Source organism: Streptopelia decaocto, assembly GCF_964273445.1.
Source record: "Streptopelia decaocto genome assembly, chromosome: 6".
NCBI lineage: Eukaryota > Metazoa > Chordata > Aves > Columbiformes > Columbidae > Streptopelia > Streptopelia decaocto.
This window is the reverse complement of record NC_138660.1, coordinates 62,038,047-62,060,641: the sequence shown is the minus strand read 5'-3', so window position 1 is coordinate 62,060,641 and position 22,595 is coordinate 62,038,047. Positions and strand designations below refer to the sequence as shown.

The 22,595-nt window shown below is 41.0% G+C and overlaps 1 protein-coding gene across 1 annotated transcript in view; it reads right to left on the bottom strand.

Moving 5' to 3' along the window:
• Nucleotides 1-22,595, bottom strand: part of THSD7B (thrombospondin type 1 domain containing 7B) — a gene marked incomplete at its 5' end in the record, with an annotated part of 264,182 nt that overhangs the window by 158,033 nt on the left and 83,554 nt on the right. The window contains 2 exons of the mRNA XM_082055441.1: nucleotides 20,491-20,688; nucleotides 22,305-22,460. Of these exons, the coding sequence (XP_081911567.1) occupies nucleotides 20,491-20,688; nucleotides 22,305-22,460 (354 nt within the window). The remainder of the gene's footprint in view (nucleotides 1-20,490; nucleotides 20,689-22,304; nucleotides 22,461-22,595) is intronic.

The window sequence follows — 22,595 nt, the reverse complement described above, 5'->3', positions numbered from 1 at the left end:
AATAAAGATGAAAAATCTGCCAGTACCACACATGATCATCAGCCGAGGGTCTAAATGAATGGCTGGAATCTGTTCTTCACCAAAGCAATACGAATCGCAAGCCGCGATCTTCAGTTATTGAGTAAAACCTCTTAGAGTACACACCGATTTGGCCAAATAACAACTACGCATTGAAACTGCAGAAGACATTTTTCAGATGGGTTAAGTTACTTCTGGCTAATGTACCTTGACCTATGCTTGAACCATTTTTGCATAATATAGTTGTGAATTTTAGAAAGGGTGTTTAATTTCCACTGTATTTTGCATAGATCATTTAGTACTTAAAATGGGGATAAATCAAATGTAGGAAACACAATATTAATAATATTTTCCGTGTGCTTCCACTTCGCCCAGGAGGTAGAAGTTTAATTACATCATTAATAACGATGCCTACATTTTCAGCTGCTAGTGCATCATTCCTCTAGTGCCATTTAAAGTGCATTTGGTCTCTAAACTGCTCCACCCTCTGGAACTGGTTCACTGATTATATTGTAACAGCAGCCTCAGCCTGCTCACAACTCAGTTGCAATGGCATCAACACAAGAATTTAAAGGCAGAAATTGCCCATTATGACCTAAAATGTAGAAGGTTTATTTAGAAAAGTTTCCTGCTATTTTCCATATCCAGAAAGTTTACACAGATTTAAAGCTGACGGTTGGGCTTTGGGTAAAAAAAAAACCCTGTTGTTCAGAATCCAAATTCTGGCACAACCTGAGCTGGATCGTTGTCATTAAACACGACTCTGAAAATAAGGTGCATACACACCTACAGCTTCCACGTGTTTTTTCCAAATGGAGTGGTGAAGCTAAAATGTGAAGATTGAATTAAAAAGACTAAGAAAGTTTATCGCCCGTGCTCTGGTAATGTCCTCTGGGTACGCCCTGGGCTCACAGAAGCACAAGAGAGGAAGATGACAGAGGACGAAGTAAGTGGAGAAAACACAGGGGAAGGGATTATCTTCGACACCGAAATTTCATCAAGCCGGGGCTTTCTCGGAGATGCTGAAGATCATGTGCTGAGCCTGCAGTTCAGACAAATGCTGTTTGCGGGTTCAGAGGCAGCAGCAGCTGCCCCCCCCCATCTCCTCCTGCTTCTCCCCAAAGCAGAAAAGAACATGATGTATGAATCGTAAAGGGCCCAGACAGACACCAACCGGTCATTCCCTACCAAGTTTTTCAGCTCCTGTTGGACAACTACTGTTTTAACTTTGCTACTGTTTTAACTTGGCAAGTAGATTAAAGGAAAACACAGAATCAGAAAATGAAATCGAATGAACGTGTGTGTCCCCCCCCTCCTCCCACCCCCTTTTTAAACATCCTGAAGTGTCAAGGCTGTCAGGAGGCATTTAGACACGCGTTTCAAATATAAGAACTGAAACAGAAAAACTGGAGAGTATCTGGATAAAATTTGGTTTTCTACCACTAAATTTCTTTGTGTGAAAAAAGCAATAACCTCTCTGCAACTTAGAAAATATTTCTGTTCTGATTATTCAGCTATTAAAATGGGAAAGTGTCATTTTATGACAATTGCTTTCGGCAGGAGATACTTTACACTTATATTCTCAAGGAATATGCACATAAGGAAGAACAATATTAAAACCTTCAGCGTTAATCTGTATTTTCAAAGCTAAGCACATTTTGACAAACTTTCTAATAGACACTGTTCAAAATTCATAACATATATGAGCGTGATTACATTACTTTAATTTATTTTTTCTCCTCTCATGCGCAGCAATAAAATTTTACCTTTGAACTTGTATTTATTGCAACTTTTACTCTACGGAGGGCATGCAGGCACAGAAATACAATAAAGCTCTGCTAATTCCATACATTATTGAAAACCTAACACTGCAAGTGGTGTCTTACTGTCTTCATGCATACTTAAAATTTCGATTCAAAACCCATTTCATTACCAGGGCTGGTTAAGCAATAGCACATGCTTATTTTAAGTTTGTGGATTAATGTAGCTAAATTATATTTTATATATTCAGAAAAAAGTGGGTAATAGTAGTGTTTGTTTAGGTGTCGTAAGCAAGAGCTTGATAGATGCTAAATAATTGAGTGCTCCATCCCTCAGATTCCTAAGCACTGTAAAATCATAGAGAAGGGAAGCGCTGGAGAATAACCTTTGCTTACCCACAGGCTAAACTGATTCCAGGTGGTAAAAATCCCATTGACTTCACAGGGAAGTGTACAGCTCTGCAGGAACAGCATCAAACTAAATGAAGCACAAACAGGTGAGAGCACAGAAGGAATTCAGATCATGAAGATCAGGGGCCATCACAAAACACTAATGATAGACGAGGTTCTTAGGGACGTGGTTTAGTGCTAGAGTTAGGTTATGGTTGGACTCGATGATCCTGAGGGTCTCTTCCAAGCAAAATGATTCTATGATTCTATAATACCTGGTCAATGAAAACATCACGACTGACAAACTAGACAAATTTTGGGCATCTCTTATCTTGGCCGATATAATACTAAATGATACAGCAATGTAAGTAAGGCAGCAGCTAATGCAATGAAATACATGACAAAGTGCAAAAGTTGACTCAAACTGCAAGTATAATATTGGCACAACCTCCCCTCTCTTCACAAAGGTCACTTCGCACATTAGCTCCAGCTTCATTGATCAGCAGCCGAGATAAGGGCCACTCACTCACACGCACCTCAGAGTCATCGGCAAAAGAGACAAGGGGATGACTTTCCGGGTACGATGTCCTCATCACACTCCTGGTAATTGTTCAGTCGTAGATAAGGCACAAAAAGGGAAAAAGCAGCAGAACAGACTACTCTGCAAACGTAACAGAAACACTCTAACAACCTTTACATTTGTCACTGAGGCTTTAAAAATGATAGCTATTATTACTCCTGTAATTACATGGCTGGGACTCTGAAGAATTGCATTTGGCTTCCCTGGAAACACGGCCACGTGATGTTTGATGGCTCCTAAAGCCATACAAAGAGAACTCCCCATCACAGCCAGTTTGCAGAACACTCGCAGGACCAAACACTTCAACATTTTAAGACATGCTGCCAGACGTGGTCCAAACAGGGCTCCCAAACCCACCACAGGGTCCGTCACCCCGTCCTCCTGAAGGCAGACTGTGCCAGCTCGACTTCCACAGGCATCAATACCATCACACCAGGGGAGTTTTGAAAACTCAAGAGCCAGGACCACTGTCAGCCCCTGACTTGGGCTTCTCTACTCACCAACCTCTGAGGTTCACCAACATCGTCATTCTTGCAGAGCATTACTCTGTTCCCACCACATCCATGTCCCTACACAGGACACCACTGAGGATCAAGCCTGACACTTTCATATCTAAAACCTCATCAAATAAACTACAGTAGAAATCCTCTGCCTGCGAGTCAGCAGTGGTCAGGTTCAGCCTCCTGAGCCAGCTGCAAGAGAGAAACGCAAGGGAATAAATACATTGAGCCAATTACGTTTTTTGACCACAAGTCACCACACCAGGCTGCAGAACACACAAGGGCTATATTTTAACTCCAGCAGGCAGACATAATGAAGTTGCCACACTAGAGGATTTCCCAGAGTTTAATAGGACAATCCCAAGCTCTCACAGGCTCAGTTGATCATATTCAAGCTACTCAGCTATTCTGTGCCAGGGCAGATGGGACAAGGCAAATAGCATGACTTCCCAGCCACGAGCAGCAAGGCAGGGAGAAGTTCCCTGTAGCAAACTATGAGGTTGTCTCCTACATTAAGGTGATCTTCAGAGATCAGCTATCCCAGCTGCAGAACCAGAATTTAACACAACTCCTTCAGAAATCTCGTCTCAACCACATTTGGTATGCAGAGGAACACTCAGTTGTTAAAAAGCAAGAGGAAACGTTTTTCTTTGAAACTTGGTAAGGAGAGCAAGATTGTTACCGGCTCTCAAGCAGGTAGTTGAAATGTATTCTGCTACAGACCCTAAAGTCACCTCACTGGCAACATAACCTCCCAACATATTGAAAACCAGCAGGAAGTGTTGAATTAAAACATATATGCTAACGAGCACTCCTACAACCATGAATGTTTAATCTGGTTTTTCACTAGCCGACACTGAGCCCCATGGCTGCTACGTGGTTCTGAAGCCTTGAGACAGGTGAAGAACTAGAGGGAAACAGCTGTAGAACAGTGAGCCACAGGAAAGCAGCGAGAGGGAAAAGTCTCTGGAGAAAGCCAGGAGCTGAACACGCTCAGCAGAAGAGGCGAGGCTGATAACGTAACATCTGGACGGGGACGGAGCAGGGAGAGAAGGGAGCTAACGTGAGCACCGGGGAAGTCTGCTTCTAGATTCCGTCATCGCGAGGCTACGTGTCTATGATGTGTAAAACACTTCCCAGCAATATTTAAAATGTTGCCGCTTATGTGCTGTGTATACAAAGAGATGCAAACAAAATGAGTTTTCAGAGAGCGTGTAATAGCGGCTGACTGCAGCGGGTAAGTTATTACGTACCAAACTGCTGGAAAAAGGAACTTTTACACACCTTTGGGGTCTTACCCATATATCTTAATGTTCTGGACCATGACAAATGATTGGATAACAACTCTTACTCCCCTTGTCATCATCCATCTTCTCAGGAGGCTTATTTTTTCAAATCCTGATGATGAACCTCTGTAGTCACTTATCTGAGCAGCGAAAATTTATTGCCTTTACTAGAAAATGAAATTCTCCTCCAGGAGAACTGCAGTGGACACAAAAGGGCAAATTTCCACCCTGGAGTATGTGGATGCATTTTCTTTCTCTTTAGTGGGAACTATATACATTTATCCCATGTCAGAATTTGGACCAAAGGTTATCTCCTGTGTTAATAAGAATGGCTAATTTCCAATTAAGTAAACTTACAGATCATAGAGATGACCTATTGAGGAAAAAAAAGAGGTCCCATAGTAATCCTGCTTTCAGTGCACATATTTAACAGGGCTGCCAAAGCAGAGTCTCCAAAATACTCACTAATTACATTGGACTGCCTCCAGCCGCTGTCACTGGCAGAGAACAGGCAAAGTTTGCAAGGGACTGACCCACCAAGGGTTCAAAGATTGTATGATTATTTTGAGAAAGCCTTGAAGGACTCGAGAGAGAAGAGAACTGTGGAACAAAGTACTGCGAGGCTGATTTGGACAGAAAATACTGCCAGAGTCTGTGGACTTCATGAGCAGCTGTATAAAAATATCCTGGCACAGCTGGGAACAGCCCCCAACCTGATGAAACGCAAAAGCGCAGAACAGAATTAACTGCATGGTATTCACATTGGACTTAAACACATGGTATCTCCAGCAGCTACTGGAACCTGTAGTAGAGACTAGAGTACAAACACAAGACAAGCTGTAGGGCAGAAGTCTATAAACTGAGCTGAAAGAAAAGCACCTTGGTTTTTTGTGTGTGTGTGTGTGTGTTCAATGGTGGTTGTGCCAAGTACAGGGAGAGCCCAAATTAATACCAAAGATGACTGAGGGATCCAAACGTACATCCCTGAAGAAAACTGACTTCTTATTTTTTGCCTGAGAACCAGCTAATCTGTGCAAGTCGCCTGTGCCCCTGAGAAGAAACAGTACTAAGAACGGTCCTTCCAGACTTCGTATCAAGTTGCACAGTTTGCCATTAATTAGCTTGGAGTTAAAAAGCTCCATTCCAGTTCCACCGTAGAGGACGGGTTGAAAGAACTGCAGGTGCCCAGAGTGACACCATAAATATTGATCACGGTGCTCGTTCCACTTCATTAGCCACAAAGTGAGCAATGGTCCTCCAGGGAGAGGAGAAGGCAGATCCAATTTTAATCAAACAGCCGTACTAAAATGCAGACCTCATGGAATATTATTTTAATTACTGCTCTTTACTCTTGCCAATTGCAGTCTATATTAAAAAACACGTATGTGTCTGGACAGAGTCAAAGCCTCCAGCTGCCAGAAGGTGTATCTCCATGACATGAAGCAGCTCTACACGACGATACCCAAGTGAGTTCTGCAACCAGAAAAGCAGTTTTCCAGCCCAGCACCTCACGCTGGGCTCGTTAGAACCACAGTTCATTAACCAGCCAAACCTTCGTGCTACCGCAGCTTTAGTTTCTGAGCCACAATCCAGTCTCTGGTAATGAAGGGGCCGTATGGACTTATTAGCTTATTCAGACCCACCTACATAGTATAGTACATAAATCCTCAACCATTTAACCTTCAAAATACATGTCTGGGAATAGTGCCTGTGAATATTTGAAAAGGATTACGGGAAATGTATTAGTTGTCACTGAAAATGAAAATACGGATTTCAATTGAAAGTCCATATAAGGGGGTGTTTTCCCCCCAAAATCCATTAGTCTAGTAGCCACGCTGAACAAAGGGAAAACTGTACCGTTAGCTCAGACGATGCAGGGCAAGCTGATATACTATCAAAGCCACATTTTTATCTACTGAAATAAAACATTTTACTTTTTTATTTTTCTACTTTAATCAGAATATAACCTCATTAAATGACAGTGTGTGAAAAGAACATATAAACTAGAAAGAAAATATAAAAACTTTCTGAATAAATTAATGTTTATTGCTTCTAGACTTTGATATTCTGGTCTTTACTACTTAAATGCAGTTTAAATGTATTACTTGCCACGGCCTTTACGTTAAACCCAGTAAGTCTGCAATTTGCGATAAAATTCCTTATCTCTCTCTTTCTGAACCTACGCAAAGATCCAAGGTTAATTTGCAGATAATATTACTTCATGAAATAATTATCTTAGCCTATATTACTTAAAATAGCTACATTCAAGAAAAGAATTTTTTAAAAATTGAAGCTGGCACAGCTGCAGGACAGAGGCTGCTCCCCCCACATTGGCAGCATCTTCCGTGGGGTGCAGGGTCTGGGTACCCCAAACCCAGAGCAGCCACCCCCATGTCCTGCTGGCCCAGGGGTCAGGACCAGGATGCTCCATAGTGATGCAGGTACCCAGCGCACAGACACCCCTGTGGTGGGGAGGGAAGGGGACCCGGCTCTGTGCAACCTCACCCCCCAAGCCCCCTAACGCCAACAGCGAGGCTGCTGCCTTCCCCTTCGCAATCCCAGCACTTGCTGAAAAATTACTCTCTCGAGCCATTCGTTCTCATCCTGCTAATTTTTCCAAACATCTTCCTATTAAACTATACAAATATATTCATTTAGTAAACATCCCATTAACCAGGTCAGCGTACAGTAGTCACAACTTATTAGAGAGCAGCACCAAATCAGTCACAGAAGCAATTATGCAATTGTGGAGCAGACAACTCACTTTAATCTTAATATGGGGCTGGGGATATACATGCCAATGTTCATTCCCATGACTCATTCATTTCCAAGGATTGTACGCCATTTGTTTCACCCACAGTCACACAGTGCTCTCGTGTATTTTGATTTGTAAGCTTTGTGGACTGTCAGAAAGTATGAGATCAGTGCTTCACCTTTCACATTAAGGAACTTTGTTATTGAATTTAAGGATGTTCTGTCACCCTTTAGCCGGGCTAAATATTCCAATTCAAGAACTAAACAGGTGTTTATCTCACACAAGAAAAAAATAATAATCCTTCCAGCACTATTTAAAATAGATGATTGTAGAGAAATCAGAACTAAGATTATGGGATGCTATAGTTACACCAGGGAAAAAAAAATAAGGGGGGGAAAAAAAAAGTGACTTTTAAAATAACAGCTGTATTTGAAGGCATTCATTTATTTGAGCATCTTGGGAAAACAGGCTGCCATATAATATTAGTAAACAAGAACAAGCTCTGTCAACCGCAAGCAGCACCACAGACATTTTGAAGAACTAAATAAATAATGTATTAGAACACCTAGCCTACTCTGAATTAATGCAGACTCTTATGATATAAATGAACAGCAGTAGTGGAACTATTTTCCTGGGATTCAAGTCATACATAGTATTAAAAGTAAAGGCCTTACTGATAGGCAAGAAACTGCTGTCTCTAGACCTCTGCAGGGAGAAATTTGCTAAATTTACAGTCTCAGACACTTTCCAAGAGAGTTACCAAATGAGTCGGCTTTATTTGTCAACACCACAAAAGAGAACAAACCACCCTCTTGGCTCCAGTCTCCTTTGCCACAGCACTAAGCACAGAACAAAGCACTGACTTTGTATGAAACTTGGGAAACATGGCGAAATGGGGCGTGGGGGGATACAATTATTGCTTTGTTTTATTTAATGGAAACTTTGCATCTGGTAACAAAAAAACAAACTTGAACTTATGGAATCATCTTGGTTTCTACAATGTCTCACAAGCAGCCAAGACCCATCTCCCACCTGCTTCAAGCACTGATGGAGCCATTTCTACAGAACGGCCCAACAGTCGATCACTAAGTTCATGAGGACTTCCCAGTCCTGCTGGGTCATCGCGTTTTCACTACAAAAAAAATACTTGGTAATTTATATCTCACGTACATTGGCCAGTAACAAATGGAAACAACCCCCAGATCAGGGCAGACTCGGGTGCAATGCCACAGGAGATTTGGAAAGGGAGCAGAAATGGAGCTCACACTGCCTAGAGGTGACTTTGTCCATCCAGCAAAGCGCCCTGGGTTCAGCCAGTCCAGCAAACTCCCCATTTGCTTGCTGGGGGCAGATGGATGTGTTGACTCATTCACCTTGTTTCTCCTTTTTTCTCTGTCTGGGCTTGGTAATTACTGGGCCAATGGCAGGGATCCTTGGTAGCAACACCATCATGCGACTGATGGCAAAATATAGACCACAGGTCCCAGAAAGGCACTGAACAAATTCAGGCTTACAGTCTAATTCGCACAGTCCAACAGGAATTTTTAAATAATGCATTTGTTTTAAGAACCATGACAAAAGGATGTGTTAAAATAATACAGTATGGGAGGACTGCGCTTCAAAATTGGAAAATGCATCCCAACAATAGTGGATGACTCAGTCTCTAAAAAAACTCCATCTCATATACACGTTCTCTTCAATAGCTTTGCTCTGACATTTGCAAACTGCCTAGAGATAAAAACAGAACAGGCTGTTTATTTGAAAAGGAACTATGAAATATCTTGTCCTGTTATTTGTTTAACTCTTCTAAACAAAGACAGTACCTAATTTGAGACAATTACAGATGTGCTTCACACAGACAGAAAGAAAAACACCGAACAATGGAATTTTAAATTGTTCTCAGCCTCCTGGAAGAGCTGATTTTTCTCGATTCACTAATTTACATTTACTCTGGCACTTCACAAAAGCGACCTTTTATTAAATAAGAGATTCAATTCACAGATAAACAAATGCGATAATGTAATCTACACTTAAAATAATAGCTTCGCTTCAAAGTTTTGGGGGAATTAGGAGTTCTCCCTTTTTGTGGCTGCTCTTAGCCTATTAGTTCTTGTCACAGCTTCAGAGCTCAAGTCCCATAAGTGAGGTCCAGTGAAACATGCCAGGATCTGCATGAGGATGGAATCCCATCCCACAGAGAGCGCTGGATTCCCTGGGGACTCTGCCAGCATCAGCAGGACATTAAAGAGCATTTAGCAGCCGCATCCCGTGGCCGGTTTCCCCGCTCTGCAATTTCTCTACCGTTTCATCTCATGTTCTTCTCTTTCCATTACAACCACCTGACTAATCACAAATTGCTGCCTAATGAAGAGTCCTGGCATTACAATACTCAATTAGAATTAAGAGGAAGATTTACTTTTAAAAATGACAAACCAATGTGCTCCAGAGCAAATCTCAGTAGTGCAGCACTAGCCCCAAGTTTCCAAGTCCTGAATTCTTAATTAAAAGTTTGTTCAAAACTTCTTTTTTAAGGGGGGAAGCCTTCCCTTCCGGCATTCACAAACCTCAAAACAAGCGACTAAATTTGTTTTTAATCAGCTCTACTTCGTAACAGCTTAATAAAAATAAATTCAAAGAAAGTGCAACACACATCTTTAATTTCCACTCGGCAGCATTCAGAACTACTGTATGTAGGTGGGTCTCACAACCGTTCCTGTCCAACACATAACATGCAGCACCAAAGGAATTCTAGCTACAGAAAAAGCCTCCTGCAGGGCCACCCAGCAGGAAAGGATTAAATTACACAAAAAACACTCCTCTTTTTTCCTCCGCTAAAAGGCTGTGGTCAGAGATCAATGTGAGAAGCTGCCTATTGAAGTTAGACTCAAATTATTCCCTTATATAAACCTGGGGAGGAACTACCTGCTGTCCCAGAGCCCGGGGCAGCTCCTTCCCCCGGTGTGCGGAGCAGGGAGCACAGGAGAGCTCCTGCCTGCTCCCCGCCTTTGCTCCCCAGCTCTCCTCTCCCCGCACCCCAAATCCTCTGTAGACCAAGGCAGTGAAGCCCCCGGCCCCACACGCTGCAGGTTGTCAGATACTCACTGCCAGGTCTCAGCCTCCTGTCCGCAGGATCGGGTTTAGTTTGTTTCTTTTCATACCATCTGATGAAAATTAATTTCTAGATACTACCTGATACAGAACTTAATTGGCTTATTTTGAAACAGTTTTTTCTTCTACGAGTTATATCGTATGAGTTGGATTCCAGCCTCACAGAGTGCAACAAAATACAGCCAGTCATTTCCTTACCCTAATGATCTTCTGTTTAATTTGAAGCCTTTATAATGTTTTGTCTATTTCTCTTGGAAGAAAAGTCTTGGCTAAAACAATTTTGAACTGAGAATTGGGCAATTTTCTGTCTATTAAGAACCCGAAAAATACCAAATGCATTAAAAACTGTCTTCTGGCTTGTTTTAGCCTGCCATCCTAAGGAAATCAGGAGATGCCATTATGCTGTTTATCCATCTGCTGAACACCAGAAAATTTATTAATGATAATGAAATTTGACAGAGGGGCTGGTCCCTTAAAGATTTAAATGCCTACTTGAACAACCAGCCGAGTGTTGGAGAAAGTCAGAAACCATTGTCACCACCAAGGGGAAGTTGTCCCTCTGGACACGGGCTGGTCAAGCACCGGTGCCCAGAAGGAGGCAAAAAATGCTTCAAGTATGTACAACACGAAACTTTTCCCATTCACTCAGTTTTTTTTTTTAATTAAGTATTTTGTGAACATCTCTGCAAACCATCAGCCGTCTCTGCAATATGACAAGTTCATAAGGGCTGCTTAAATGAAGGGCTCATGCTTGCACAATCCGTGCTGGGCTTTCTTTCAGTTTAGCTACAGGATCCTTCCAAAAAGTTGTGTGAATGGTGTCATATACACACGCTGGAATATCTGGTTGAATACAAATTACTTAAGGACGGTATTAATACAAAAAGGTTTGAATTCATGTATTTCAAGGGGATATTATGAGTAGGAAACTGAAGTCCAAGGAAGTTTTGAGGTCGCAACTGTGTAAAGAGGCTCTAAAAAGATCATGTCAAAACACGACTGATGTGCATGGTATGAGTAGCCACTGGTTACCTTCAGAGAGCCCCTCGGAACACATCAAAACCAGCAAGGGTGGGACTAAAGCATAAAATGCCTTAGAGACTCTGCTTGGGATGAGGAAGATAAAAAGATGTCACAGAGCATCCCCATTTCTTTTATTCCTCAAGACCGTGTGCCCAGTGCTGTGTTTGAGAGACTTAACACAAACGTTACCAAATCATGTACAAGGAGTGAGGAAAATATCTAGCTATGTTAAACAATTCCTTTGCTAATAGAAAAGCAGTGAAATCGTTAACCGCTTTTGGAACCTGTTTAACCCCAAAAAGCAAAATCCTTATGAACAAGATTAACCCTCACTATAACATCTTCCATCTGCTCCTCCTGGTAACTTCAGCCACCTTTGGGTCACAGATCCAGAATCCTGTCATTTTCAAATCGAACCTTTTAGCCTCCATCCTCTTCTATCCACATAAAGTAATTCTAGAACTTTTCATCTACTTACCTTTCAAACACACTTCAAGAAGGATCCTATTTTGCTCACATCTCCCCTTTGTTGAATCAGTGCTCCCTAAGAAATAAAATAACTCTCTAAAAAGAGTATGAAGTCACATGTATGTGAAGTTATGCTTAGTTTAAAGAAAACAGCCAAACAGGTATTTTATGCTGCATGCTCCATTTCACTGAGAAAACAGGAATTGCCATTGGCACTTCTAGGTATTCTTCTTGTTTCTTACTGAAACAGTCTGGGACTTTTGTCTATAATATACTGTGAGGGGCAAAACCAAATAAATCTATTTTAAGATTTCTTTTCCAGACTTAAAAAATTGACTAAAAATACTTTCGCAGTTATAAAATACAACACAGGAACCTTATTTCAGTCTCATTACTGAAACATTAGAAAGCATCAAACTCAATAAAGAGTCCCTAGACATTAAAAACCAGTTTATAAATAGCTTAAAAGCATACAGTTGCACTAGCCACTATACAAGTATTAATCCTTCTGTACAGTTTCTTCAAAACTCTTGTATCAATGTAACAGGCTACAGGTCACACACACATACCATGCTCTTTAGGTAACCTTTACCACAAACTCAGATCAACTTATGTCAGACTTACTCTATAACACTTAAAACATAAAAGGGCAATACAGATCTTGCCGTAATAAGTGTTGTTTATGGTTTTCTTAATGTTATAATACCCATTTCTGAAAGAGCTACCTTGAACCTTCATTCCAAATCTACAGGTGTTTCAAGCTCAGGTTCATTAAAAACAAAATCAGCACCTGCTGCTCCATCTCGTTAGTGCAAGTGGGCACTGGATCTTTGAAAATCCATCTCTCTGCTCAAAGAGCCATAGGGAAGAAATGGCCTTTGCCCTCAGCGTCTTAACACTGCTCTGAAGTCTAGAAAAACAGAGACATCAGGTACCAAAAAGGAGCACTAGATACTGAAAATAATCATGGTTTTGCATGGAAACTTAGGTAAGGGCATTCTGCATCAACCACAATCTCACACTTAGCTCAGCTGGCACAGAAAACTATTTTCACAGGTAGCTGTAATACCTTATATTGACAAGCATAGGGAGGATGAAAGCTGGCTACATCCCTCATCAACTCCACTGGTATCCCTGTGTGCCAACCACACAGAGCCAACACCTCCACTGGATACTGATTAGAGCTGCCTTCTGGATGACGGGCACAAATCACACCAGCAGCTCTCGAAAAAGCACAGCCACAGTTGAGATGGAAATCATGCAATGTATCTGCATTGAAAGATAAAGAAAATGAATCAAAGTACGTTTGAGTTTGTCCTCTGGATTCAAACCCACAACTTTCCAGCTTTTCAGCATTAGATATTTCAGCCTGTACTTTAGCACAATATGCCTGACTCTAAGACACAGATATTTATGCAGATGTAGCTACTACAAGAGTTGCTTATAGACTTTTGAGTTTCTATTCTCCTTGGCTTGTGGGCCATGTTTGCTATGATCTTGAATGAATTAAAACTGTTAAAGCGTGACTAAGCAAAGAAAGCTCATACTTTTCAGCCACTAACCCTAACATTAACCTAAAGCTGGTTTTCTATTTCTTCAATTTCAGTAGAGGATGCAATGACAATAAATTCTCTTGAATTCATGATGGTGTCCGTCCTCAGACTGTCACTGCACCACTCCCAGAGCAGCTCACAATCTGCATTTTGTCTTTCTAAATGTTTGCAGCAGGAGACATCAAATATTTGGCATGGTCCCAGCTGCTGTGAGGAGAGGTTTGATGGAGGTAACTACATCCACTCCACCTGGCTTGTACGCAGCCAGTCTGCTCAAAGAGCACACCTATCTTTATGACTACAAAAAAAAGGGTCTCAAATCTATTGAATGAACCACACACGATGCTTCAGTATTCCTGAAACACTCATAATACTCATCAGCCTTGCTACTACAGTGCAACAAGCTTCCACCAAGTGAGATGTACGGATCCTATCTCATTGCTAGAAGGTTCTGCAAGCTGGGTTTTAGGATTTGTGTTCTAACAGTGAGGAAAACATACTGGTTTGGGATCAGCCGCTCCAATGACGGGGTATGGTGGGGTACGCTCATGCACTAAGAGGAGGAATGAGGAATGTGGTGCAGAAGGCTGAGCCCCACGACAGTAATCGAACCTCCAGGCTTAGAAGAGCTGGAACCTGTTTCATTTAATTGATTGTATCTGCAAGTGTGTCTAACAACTGGATAATTTTACTGTTCCCTACAAAATAATTCCAAATCTTGCAGCTGTAAAGTTGTCTCACCTCCTGCTTGCATTTACATGAACAGTAATGTATATGTATTAATCACAGCCTTGTAAGGCAAAACTCCCGTTGCGAGTTCTGTCCTGCTGATGCTGACAGCACACAAATGTGACCACAGCAGTGTACAGGTCTGTCTTTTTGAACGTCAGTGATTTCAGAGAAGCTGAGACAAAACAGTTCCTCATCCACTGACTGAGCTATTAACTTCTAGCTATACCTCATTCTCTCATTTACTTTGTATACATAGAAGCACACACTCCACTTGCCCCTCTCAGCAAGCCCAAGCCCTCACAGGTACGCTCTGTGCACAGGAAAAAGCACCACTGAGAAAAACTGATTTTCATTACTCCTTGCATTAAGGTCAGATTAAAGATAGGTGCATGTTCATGCTAACTTGAAAACAAGTATTTTAATTTTACAAACAAAACTGCTTCTGTTTCTAAAAGTTGCAAAGAATTATCATCATCAAAGCTTACACTATTCTCACAGGAGAAACAAAATCTAGAAGTACCATTAGACATGTGTTGTGGTTTAACCCATTTTCAGTCAAACCAGCACAACATGGTGTTGTGTCACCGGACACAACGCATCGATGGAGATTTAAGAGCTTATTCTGATGTGTCAAAAATAACTTAGTTAAAACTTACTTTCAATAAATTGAATGCAGTAAAACTTTTCTCCGAGAAATTAAACAGCCCCTGCAAATTCATTCTATATCATTAATCCATTACAAGATGAAAAATCAAAAATCGTCCCCCGGTAAAGACTTTGCTGAGATTTCTGTTAGAAAGGAACTTGTCAGAAAGCTGCTCGCTTCATGGCCTCGAGCAGGAATAAATGCAGACATCCCCTCTCCCCGCAGCCCCTTCCTTCCAGAGCTGCTGGGGACGCTCCTGCCGAGCGGAGCTCCCGCCACCAGCTGCAACCACAGGACCCGGCGGGAAGGACCTGGAGCACCGTCAGGTAACGGAGCACACCCTTATTAATATTCTACCCCCAAAGGGTCTTCAGCTTCCGTAAGTGCAGAGCGTCACTGTCAAGCGCTGGCAGAACATAATATTGGATCTTAAAATAACACTGCTTTGATTACCTTACTTCCCTTTGCTCTTCACTTGAATTCCAACAGGATTGCAGTGTCTGCTCTGTCAATAGAGCTGTGTGAATAATGGATTTCTGTTTGGGCGCCGAACCAAAAAAAAAAAGGAAGGTAAAAAATCTGTAACTGTTTTAAGTAGAATGAGGAGAGATTGGGAGAGGATTTAAGAAGAAAGTAATTTCTGGATAAGCCAAAATGTTTACTCTAAAGAGAATTAACTTCATTTTAGGCTTGATCTCGTTCATTTACCAAAAAAAGCAAACATTAAACATTTAAACTTAAAAAAAAAAAGCTGAGAGAAAACATTTTGATTGTCTGAAATATCATCCTCTGGTTTCACAAATAAAACCGTCCATTGGAACAGAAATTTGGAAATAGATGTATTTCACCCCACACTTATTAACGCTTAAAACCAAAATCCTTCTTGTCTTCTTGGCAAGCATCACATTGTAGATACTGACTGTCCAGAACCAGAGATGACACAGAAAACAGAACAAATCTGTTGTGCTGAAATGACTCTTACCAGTCCTGACACAACTGCAGGGATAGTATAAAGGTGTTCTGCTAAAAAGCAAAAGAAGCAACAGGCCTAAAAGTTTGGTGAACACCCTTATTTTGTGAATTTCTTCTAGTCACCACCCCCTGCAATTACACCCTGTTTGTTTGATGGTTTGTGGGTTTTGTTTCTGTGGGGTTTGGGGTTTATTTTTTTGTTGTTGTCTGTTTGTCTGGGGGGTGGAACGTGTGGGCTTTTTTAATGTTAGTACCAGGAACTAAAAGGGAAAAGGAAAAGGAAAAGCATAGGTTTAATCATCTGGTGTAACGCCACAGAAATGATGACAATGGATTTTTTTACCTGCATTTCTTAGTAAAACCAACTGACTCCAGCAAAATCCTATTACCTTTGCGTTAAACCTTGTTGCCAGTCTAATAATTTCTGATTAAAACAATGAAGCCCTTAGGTATCAATTATTTCATACTTTTGATTATTTAGACACTGATGTTCACTATCACAGAGAAATCATCTTTGTTACTAATAGTTCTTCCAGTAGGAATCAGAACAAGCAGAAGCAAATTAATAAATGATGACATGGGAATTACAACAAAATAGACTGATGGACTTGCGGGTATGATTCTGAATAATAACATTTTACAGTCTATTCAAGAGCATTGCTAAGAGCTGAGATTTAGTTTTTACAGTATTGTCAGAAACATTTATAAAAGGCCTGGAAAATGAATTGCTACTTCTGTGAGTCATCCTTGTGATTTCATGAATTTGTTGTTGTAGTTCCTTTTACACATGTTCTCAGTGCAACCAGGTTGCACTCCCCATCGTAACCGCTGCTCCGTTCACAAGCTATAATGTATGTAATCTCTAAAAGCCACAGTTCGGTTCAACATTTGTCTTGTTTCAATCTATTTTCCTATTATTTATACAGCCCAAAAGAGAGATGGAAAATAATTTTTAACAGGGCTCCCAAATTCCTCCATCAGACTGAACGCAACAACATTTATATGTTAATTCCAGCTGTCTGTCTTAGCATCTAAACCAAAAGACTGTGAAACTACCTATGAAGACACACGAGCTCCTGTCTGGACAGAAATTCACGTACCGACCCCGAGCCAAGTGCTGCTCTCTGAGGGGATCAGCAGTTTTCTGTAGCTACTACAACGTTCGGTTCCCTTTGTGTCACCACACCTGAAGTGCCTGCACAAAGGCATAAGAGGCAGAGCACACAAAAGATGATTTAGGTCCTCGTACTCAAAAAATGAAATGCAATACATTTTGGTTAGTGTCCAATTACATATTAAAAATGAGCAAGTTTCGACCACGTCCGCGGTTTTGTACCTGCTGAGCAGCAACATTTAAGGAGAGCAAGTGAACTGGCGAATTACTTTCATCTGGTCAATGCACAGTAATGTTTGTCAGGTCTAATCAAGACTGCCCAAATCCAAATGTCAACTACTTGCAACTATCTGATCAAGGACAGATTACAAACAGGAGGTAATTCAACTCCTTGTTGAACAACCTAAAGCAACGACTCTGAGAAAAATCACAATTCTTGGGTTGTCTGTGGATATAAAAAAATATATATACCTATATATATATTTCAAATAAGTTATTTGATCTGAATTATAGATCCATGTACCCAATCATACAGTTATGTAATCCAATTTTCAGTATCGTCATCCATTTTCCTGTACTGTTCTTCTGGCCTCACAGAAAGCCCCTGCTGTCCTTCACTAGCTAAATAAAACACACTTTGCTGAAAAATCTTGTTTGGAAGAAGGATGCAAGATAGGCCTTTTCCCATTCTATGGATTACTTCATTGCATCTTTACACATTAATTTCAATTGATTTATTACACTTCTGTTGTCCGATGCTACAAATGAGGTACACTGAAAGGATAAGGACCAGACACCGAGAGTTTCTCGGAAGTATCATATGCATGTTCAATAACTTATTAACAGAGATTAGAGATGCCGCTAAGTGGGAGCAAACAGCTAACAATGACGAAGTAATGAGATGATTGTGGTTTTCTCATTGCTCCTCATCTACACCAACTGCAGCAAATCACAAACCACAGATTCCAGTTACTCCATGAAAAATATACTGTATTCAGTATGTGCCCAACAGAGGCCCCTGAATTAAGGACACCCTACATCAACCTATTTAAGAAACAAAAAGTCATTTCTGTACCCCTTGAATGAGTAGGAGTGCTACATCACTGAAATTCACACCAGCCCTTACAAAGAGACGTTACTTTACATGGGAGTCTTCAAAGAAACCCTGCAAACCAGAGCCAGACTCAGGTCTGACTCAGGCCCAAGTTGTTCAAGCTCTAGCTCAGGCCAGTAGCAGTTTGTTACCTGGGTCAGTACCACAAAACCTTCTCAACAGAAAGGATGGCTTTCTACATCACAAAGAAAGGACATTACAAGGGGCTCCAAAGGTGAGGTTTCCATTGGAGAAAGAAGTCCTCTCTGCTATGGAAGACTGAGAAACATGGTCAGTTCCATTCCTCTGCAGTCAGCGTAATTAAGGATTATACACAGTCAACATACTCCATGCCCAAATGAACTGTTAAGATGATGATACATTGGATTTTTGTCCATAAGAATTATTTTTTTAACCCTTTAAGTGCTCAGTGGTAATACTGAGCAACAACGCCAGGCATGGATGATAGAATAACTGGACAAAAGAGTGGATCTTAGTATACGGAGCTGAATTCTGCAAGAGATGCTTAAGTAAATGAAAAAAACAGCACGTAATGCAACTACCCTAAATGCTTTCAGCAGGATAGCTACTTGCACGGGATTTTCAACTTCTATGTAATGTGAAGCATTAGCATATGCCTTAAGCTATTTTACCCGTAATTGATACATCTCACAGTTTCACACGACTCCCTGCTGGCTTCTCACTACCAAGTAACCAACTATTCCAGGTAAAACAACATGCACCTCTGTCGCTTACTCCAGGTTTTATCCAAGCTAACAGACCACTTATTGCAATGGGAATCTATGTAAGAGAACATTACAAAGGAAAAAACGTTGACAACAAAGCAACTAATATTACAGGATTGACAGAAGAAAATAGAATTTTTATTTTTATTTTTTTCCAGGTTCTACTTTAAGGAAACCGCCGGTCCTATCCTACTGGATCAAAACTTCAGACAAGCTTAAAAGTAGTATTAGCCAGTGATTCTAACCTGCGTAGTGACCTGGATATTTGCTTGTGAAACCTTCTCAATTAGAACTGGACAAAGATCACATCTAGTGACATTTGTCTGAGGGTGTTCGGGTAGGAAAAAAATGTTCTGACTTTTTGTTATGTAATAGCACACGCATAGAGTAATCGAAATGAAAAGGCTACTGTGAGACTTGTTGAACAATTAAGAGGAGACACTTCAAAGGTGTGGATGCTTAAGGATCACAGCCACAGAGAACAGTTTGAGCAGAGATCAGTGAGCATCTGCCATGTTAGATGCTTTCCTTCCGAGTCACGAGTCGGCGCATGGAAATGGATGTTGGCAGAGCTTTAACAGCGTGAAGTACACGGTGCTCCTCAGCAACACAAGTCTCCATCTGCAGATGTCCTGCAGGACTGGACCTACAGCTATGAGAACACAGTTCTTTCCACTCCACTATATTCCAGCTATGTCATTTTGTAACAGTTGACGATTATTTTTTGCCCCATTTTCACAAACTTACAAGAAGAACACATAAATTTTAAACGTATTTGAGGAGAATCTGTGCTCTTCAGACAGAGCAGCCACCACTTTATTCTGTCAGGTTCTAATGCCTCAAGAATGACACACTATTTTTAACCACTTGCCAATTAACCCCTCTTGTTATCAACTTGAAATTGTTTCAGCACCATGGAAAAGAAGAATTCTCCGTTTCAGATATATTTCAGGCTCTAGAGTTCCACAATTTTGCCACTTTGCGATGATAGCACAGTCTCACTGTGACTAAGGACTGCAAAACCATGCTCCATGTAATTGAATCTAAAGACCTGACAACAGTGACCTTATCAAGAAATGAAACTTTTGGCTGAGGTTCAAACCATGCACAAGCAATAAGCTCTTGCTGGTTGTTTGTAAACGTCATATAAAAATGTACTTATTCATTATTAACAACTTGTAAACTGAACACACTGCAGGTCTCAAACTGCTGCCTAATAAAGTATTACTTAGTATGATCATTTCATTTACATCTAGTTCTTGTATTAATTTTGACAGCACAACCGAGCATTCCTTCTCATGATGGTTATTGTAACGAGATAAACGTTTGGACCGCACACTGAAAACTGAGGAGAGAAGACATGCTAGGGGCCGGATTAATTTTGTGAATGCCCGTAGTGCTGCTGGCCTTGGTGACAGCCCTATTTCAGTACAAGTTGTGCAAAAAAGGAGTTTTAGAGAGAACCAGGCCATTGGTATCCCACTTTGGTAGTGATAAGGCCAGCAGTGACAACACATGACCTGGACCGGTGAGAGATCTCTCTGAGGATAAAACAGAACAGAAGGCTCCAAGCGAAATCCCAAGCCATATCAGCACCAGGCTTTTGTGAGCACCATGGGCAACTCAAAAATCTGAAAGCTTCGCAAAAATTCAGAAAGGCACAATCATAATTAATCACGGTTGCTTTGCAGCAGAATGTCATTTAAAAGAATGCCATGGGTCTTTTAAGACTATACTGTTACGTACCTTTCTTGTTCTTGCATATGGCTTTCACGATGCGGTTTCCAGGTCCGCATTTTCCGTGGTGAGTCACACATATTCCTTCTGAAAGGATCCACTCGTAACACAGCGGGTCTTCACAAGGAATAGATTCAATTAAATGAGGACAACCTGCCAGGGTGCCTACAGGATCTACGATCACTTGCCTGTGTCTCATTCTAAAGCCTGGAAAAAGAGAAACTGAATTAACTGGACAACAGCAAAAAACATTTGTACGAATAATCTAATAGCAAGAGAACTATATAGGGCATCTGGAATGGGGAGATATGAAGACAAACATGAGCACAACACTTACAAACTGAATTGATTGGGATGGCACTCAGCTGGATGTGTCCACATTCCGGGCAAGGAAAATCCAATAGTGTGTAAAAGAATTCCAACAAACCATATTTTTCCCATTTCTTTTTCCCTTTCATCAAAATTAGATAGAAATATACATGTCCAAATATAGAAATTTGCCATTGATGCATTTATTAATGCAACAAAAAGATTAAGATAAAAAGAGAGAAACAGTTAAGGAACAAAGGACATCTATATTCTGTCTGGGAATCCACTAATGAAAAGACTTGTTTTGAGATACAGCAGAGCAGTTTACTAAGAAATTAGTATTCTGCTTTATGAAGGTGTAAGGATCCCTGATACATAATGCATATCAGACCTCTTTGAAATGACATCCTATTAAATTGGAAGATTCAAATGTAAAGTGGAAGAAAAAGGTTACAGAAATAATGAAAGAATTGATTACATAATCTACCTCCTTCTGAATAAAACCAAAAGTCATGTTGCGGTAGAAAATGCAGAACTAATACGCACGTATCTTTCGGCATGTTTTGTTATGTAAATGACACAATTCTAAGAAAGCCAGGGAAAAATAAAATACATGTTGGTCTTTCCCACAACAGTCTCAGACAAGGGGCAAATACAGAGCACTAGTGGGGGCCACACAGAAATGCCTTGGCCATGAAACAGAGGATGAAAAATAAAACATTCTAGGGAATATATCAGACCAAACCTCCACCGTTCTCAAAACAGCAAAAAGAAATTATTCAACCCAATTTAAAAATGAAGCAGTTCTGCAAATCTTTATATTTAACCATATATTTTTATTATTTCTTTTTAATTTGAAAAATTCAGACTGGCTCCAATGACTTCAAAAACTTGTGTTGTTTTCAGAAAAGTGCAACATCCCAGTGATAATATTCATTCCCCGACATGAACTCCAGCAATCGCCTTTTCAACTTCGAGCCTTAGGAAAGGCTCTGCAATGGATCTCAAAGTGTTGCAGCAACAAACATGTACAATAGTCAATTCAGATCCAGGGGGTTAAAATATATTTGCACACACTTCTTCCAGGAATTTAAACCAAACCCAGAACAAAGAAGACAATCTCTCGGGTGAATCTAAATGCCAAGAAGGCAGGAGGGATACAGCTCAGTCCTGACACCCTCCAACCTCACCCACGATTTGTCCCAAATCCAGGCGTGCAGCGGGACTGCCAAGGGGATCAGGCTTTTTCCTTTTTGACAAGATCCGTGTAGGATAAGATCTGAATCAACCTCTCCTTCTCCCAAGAATAACTGCAAAAAGCCTTTAAAGGTCATATTCCACTCCTGTACACACATCTAAGAGCCTCATCCTATGTTAGATTAATTTTTAAAAAAATACATTAAGCTCCCAATGTCGAATTTGACACCACCGCTTTTGCAATCTTTTCATAATACTCCATTACCTGCTCGAGATCCCCCGATGCTGCAAAAGCGCTATATACAAGTAGCCATTACCTCTTCTTCCGTGGGGGTCCTGGCAGTTCTCGGGGAGGCAGGGACCCCACACCGCCCAGGCAGACACCACGCACTGCGACGGGCACGGCACGTTACACAGCTGGGAGGTGGAGGGAGCAGGACCCAGGCAAAGCTTCCCATCGACTGGTCTAGGAACTGAGAGGAAAAACAAAAGGGGGGGGGAAACAAAAGCAAGGCTGTAACTTTGCCCTGACCGATGCACAGAGCTCAGGAGTTTACTGCTGGCTTCAGATTTCCTGAATGCACCAAAATCCAGTGCTTTTTTAGGGT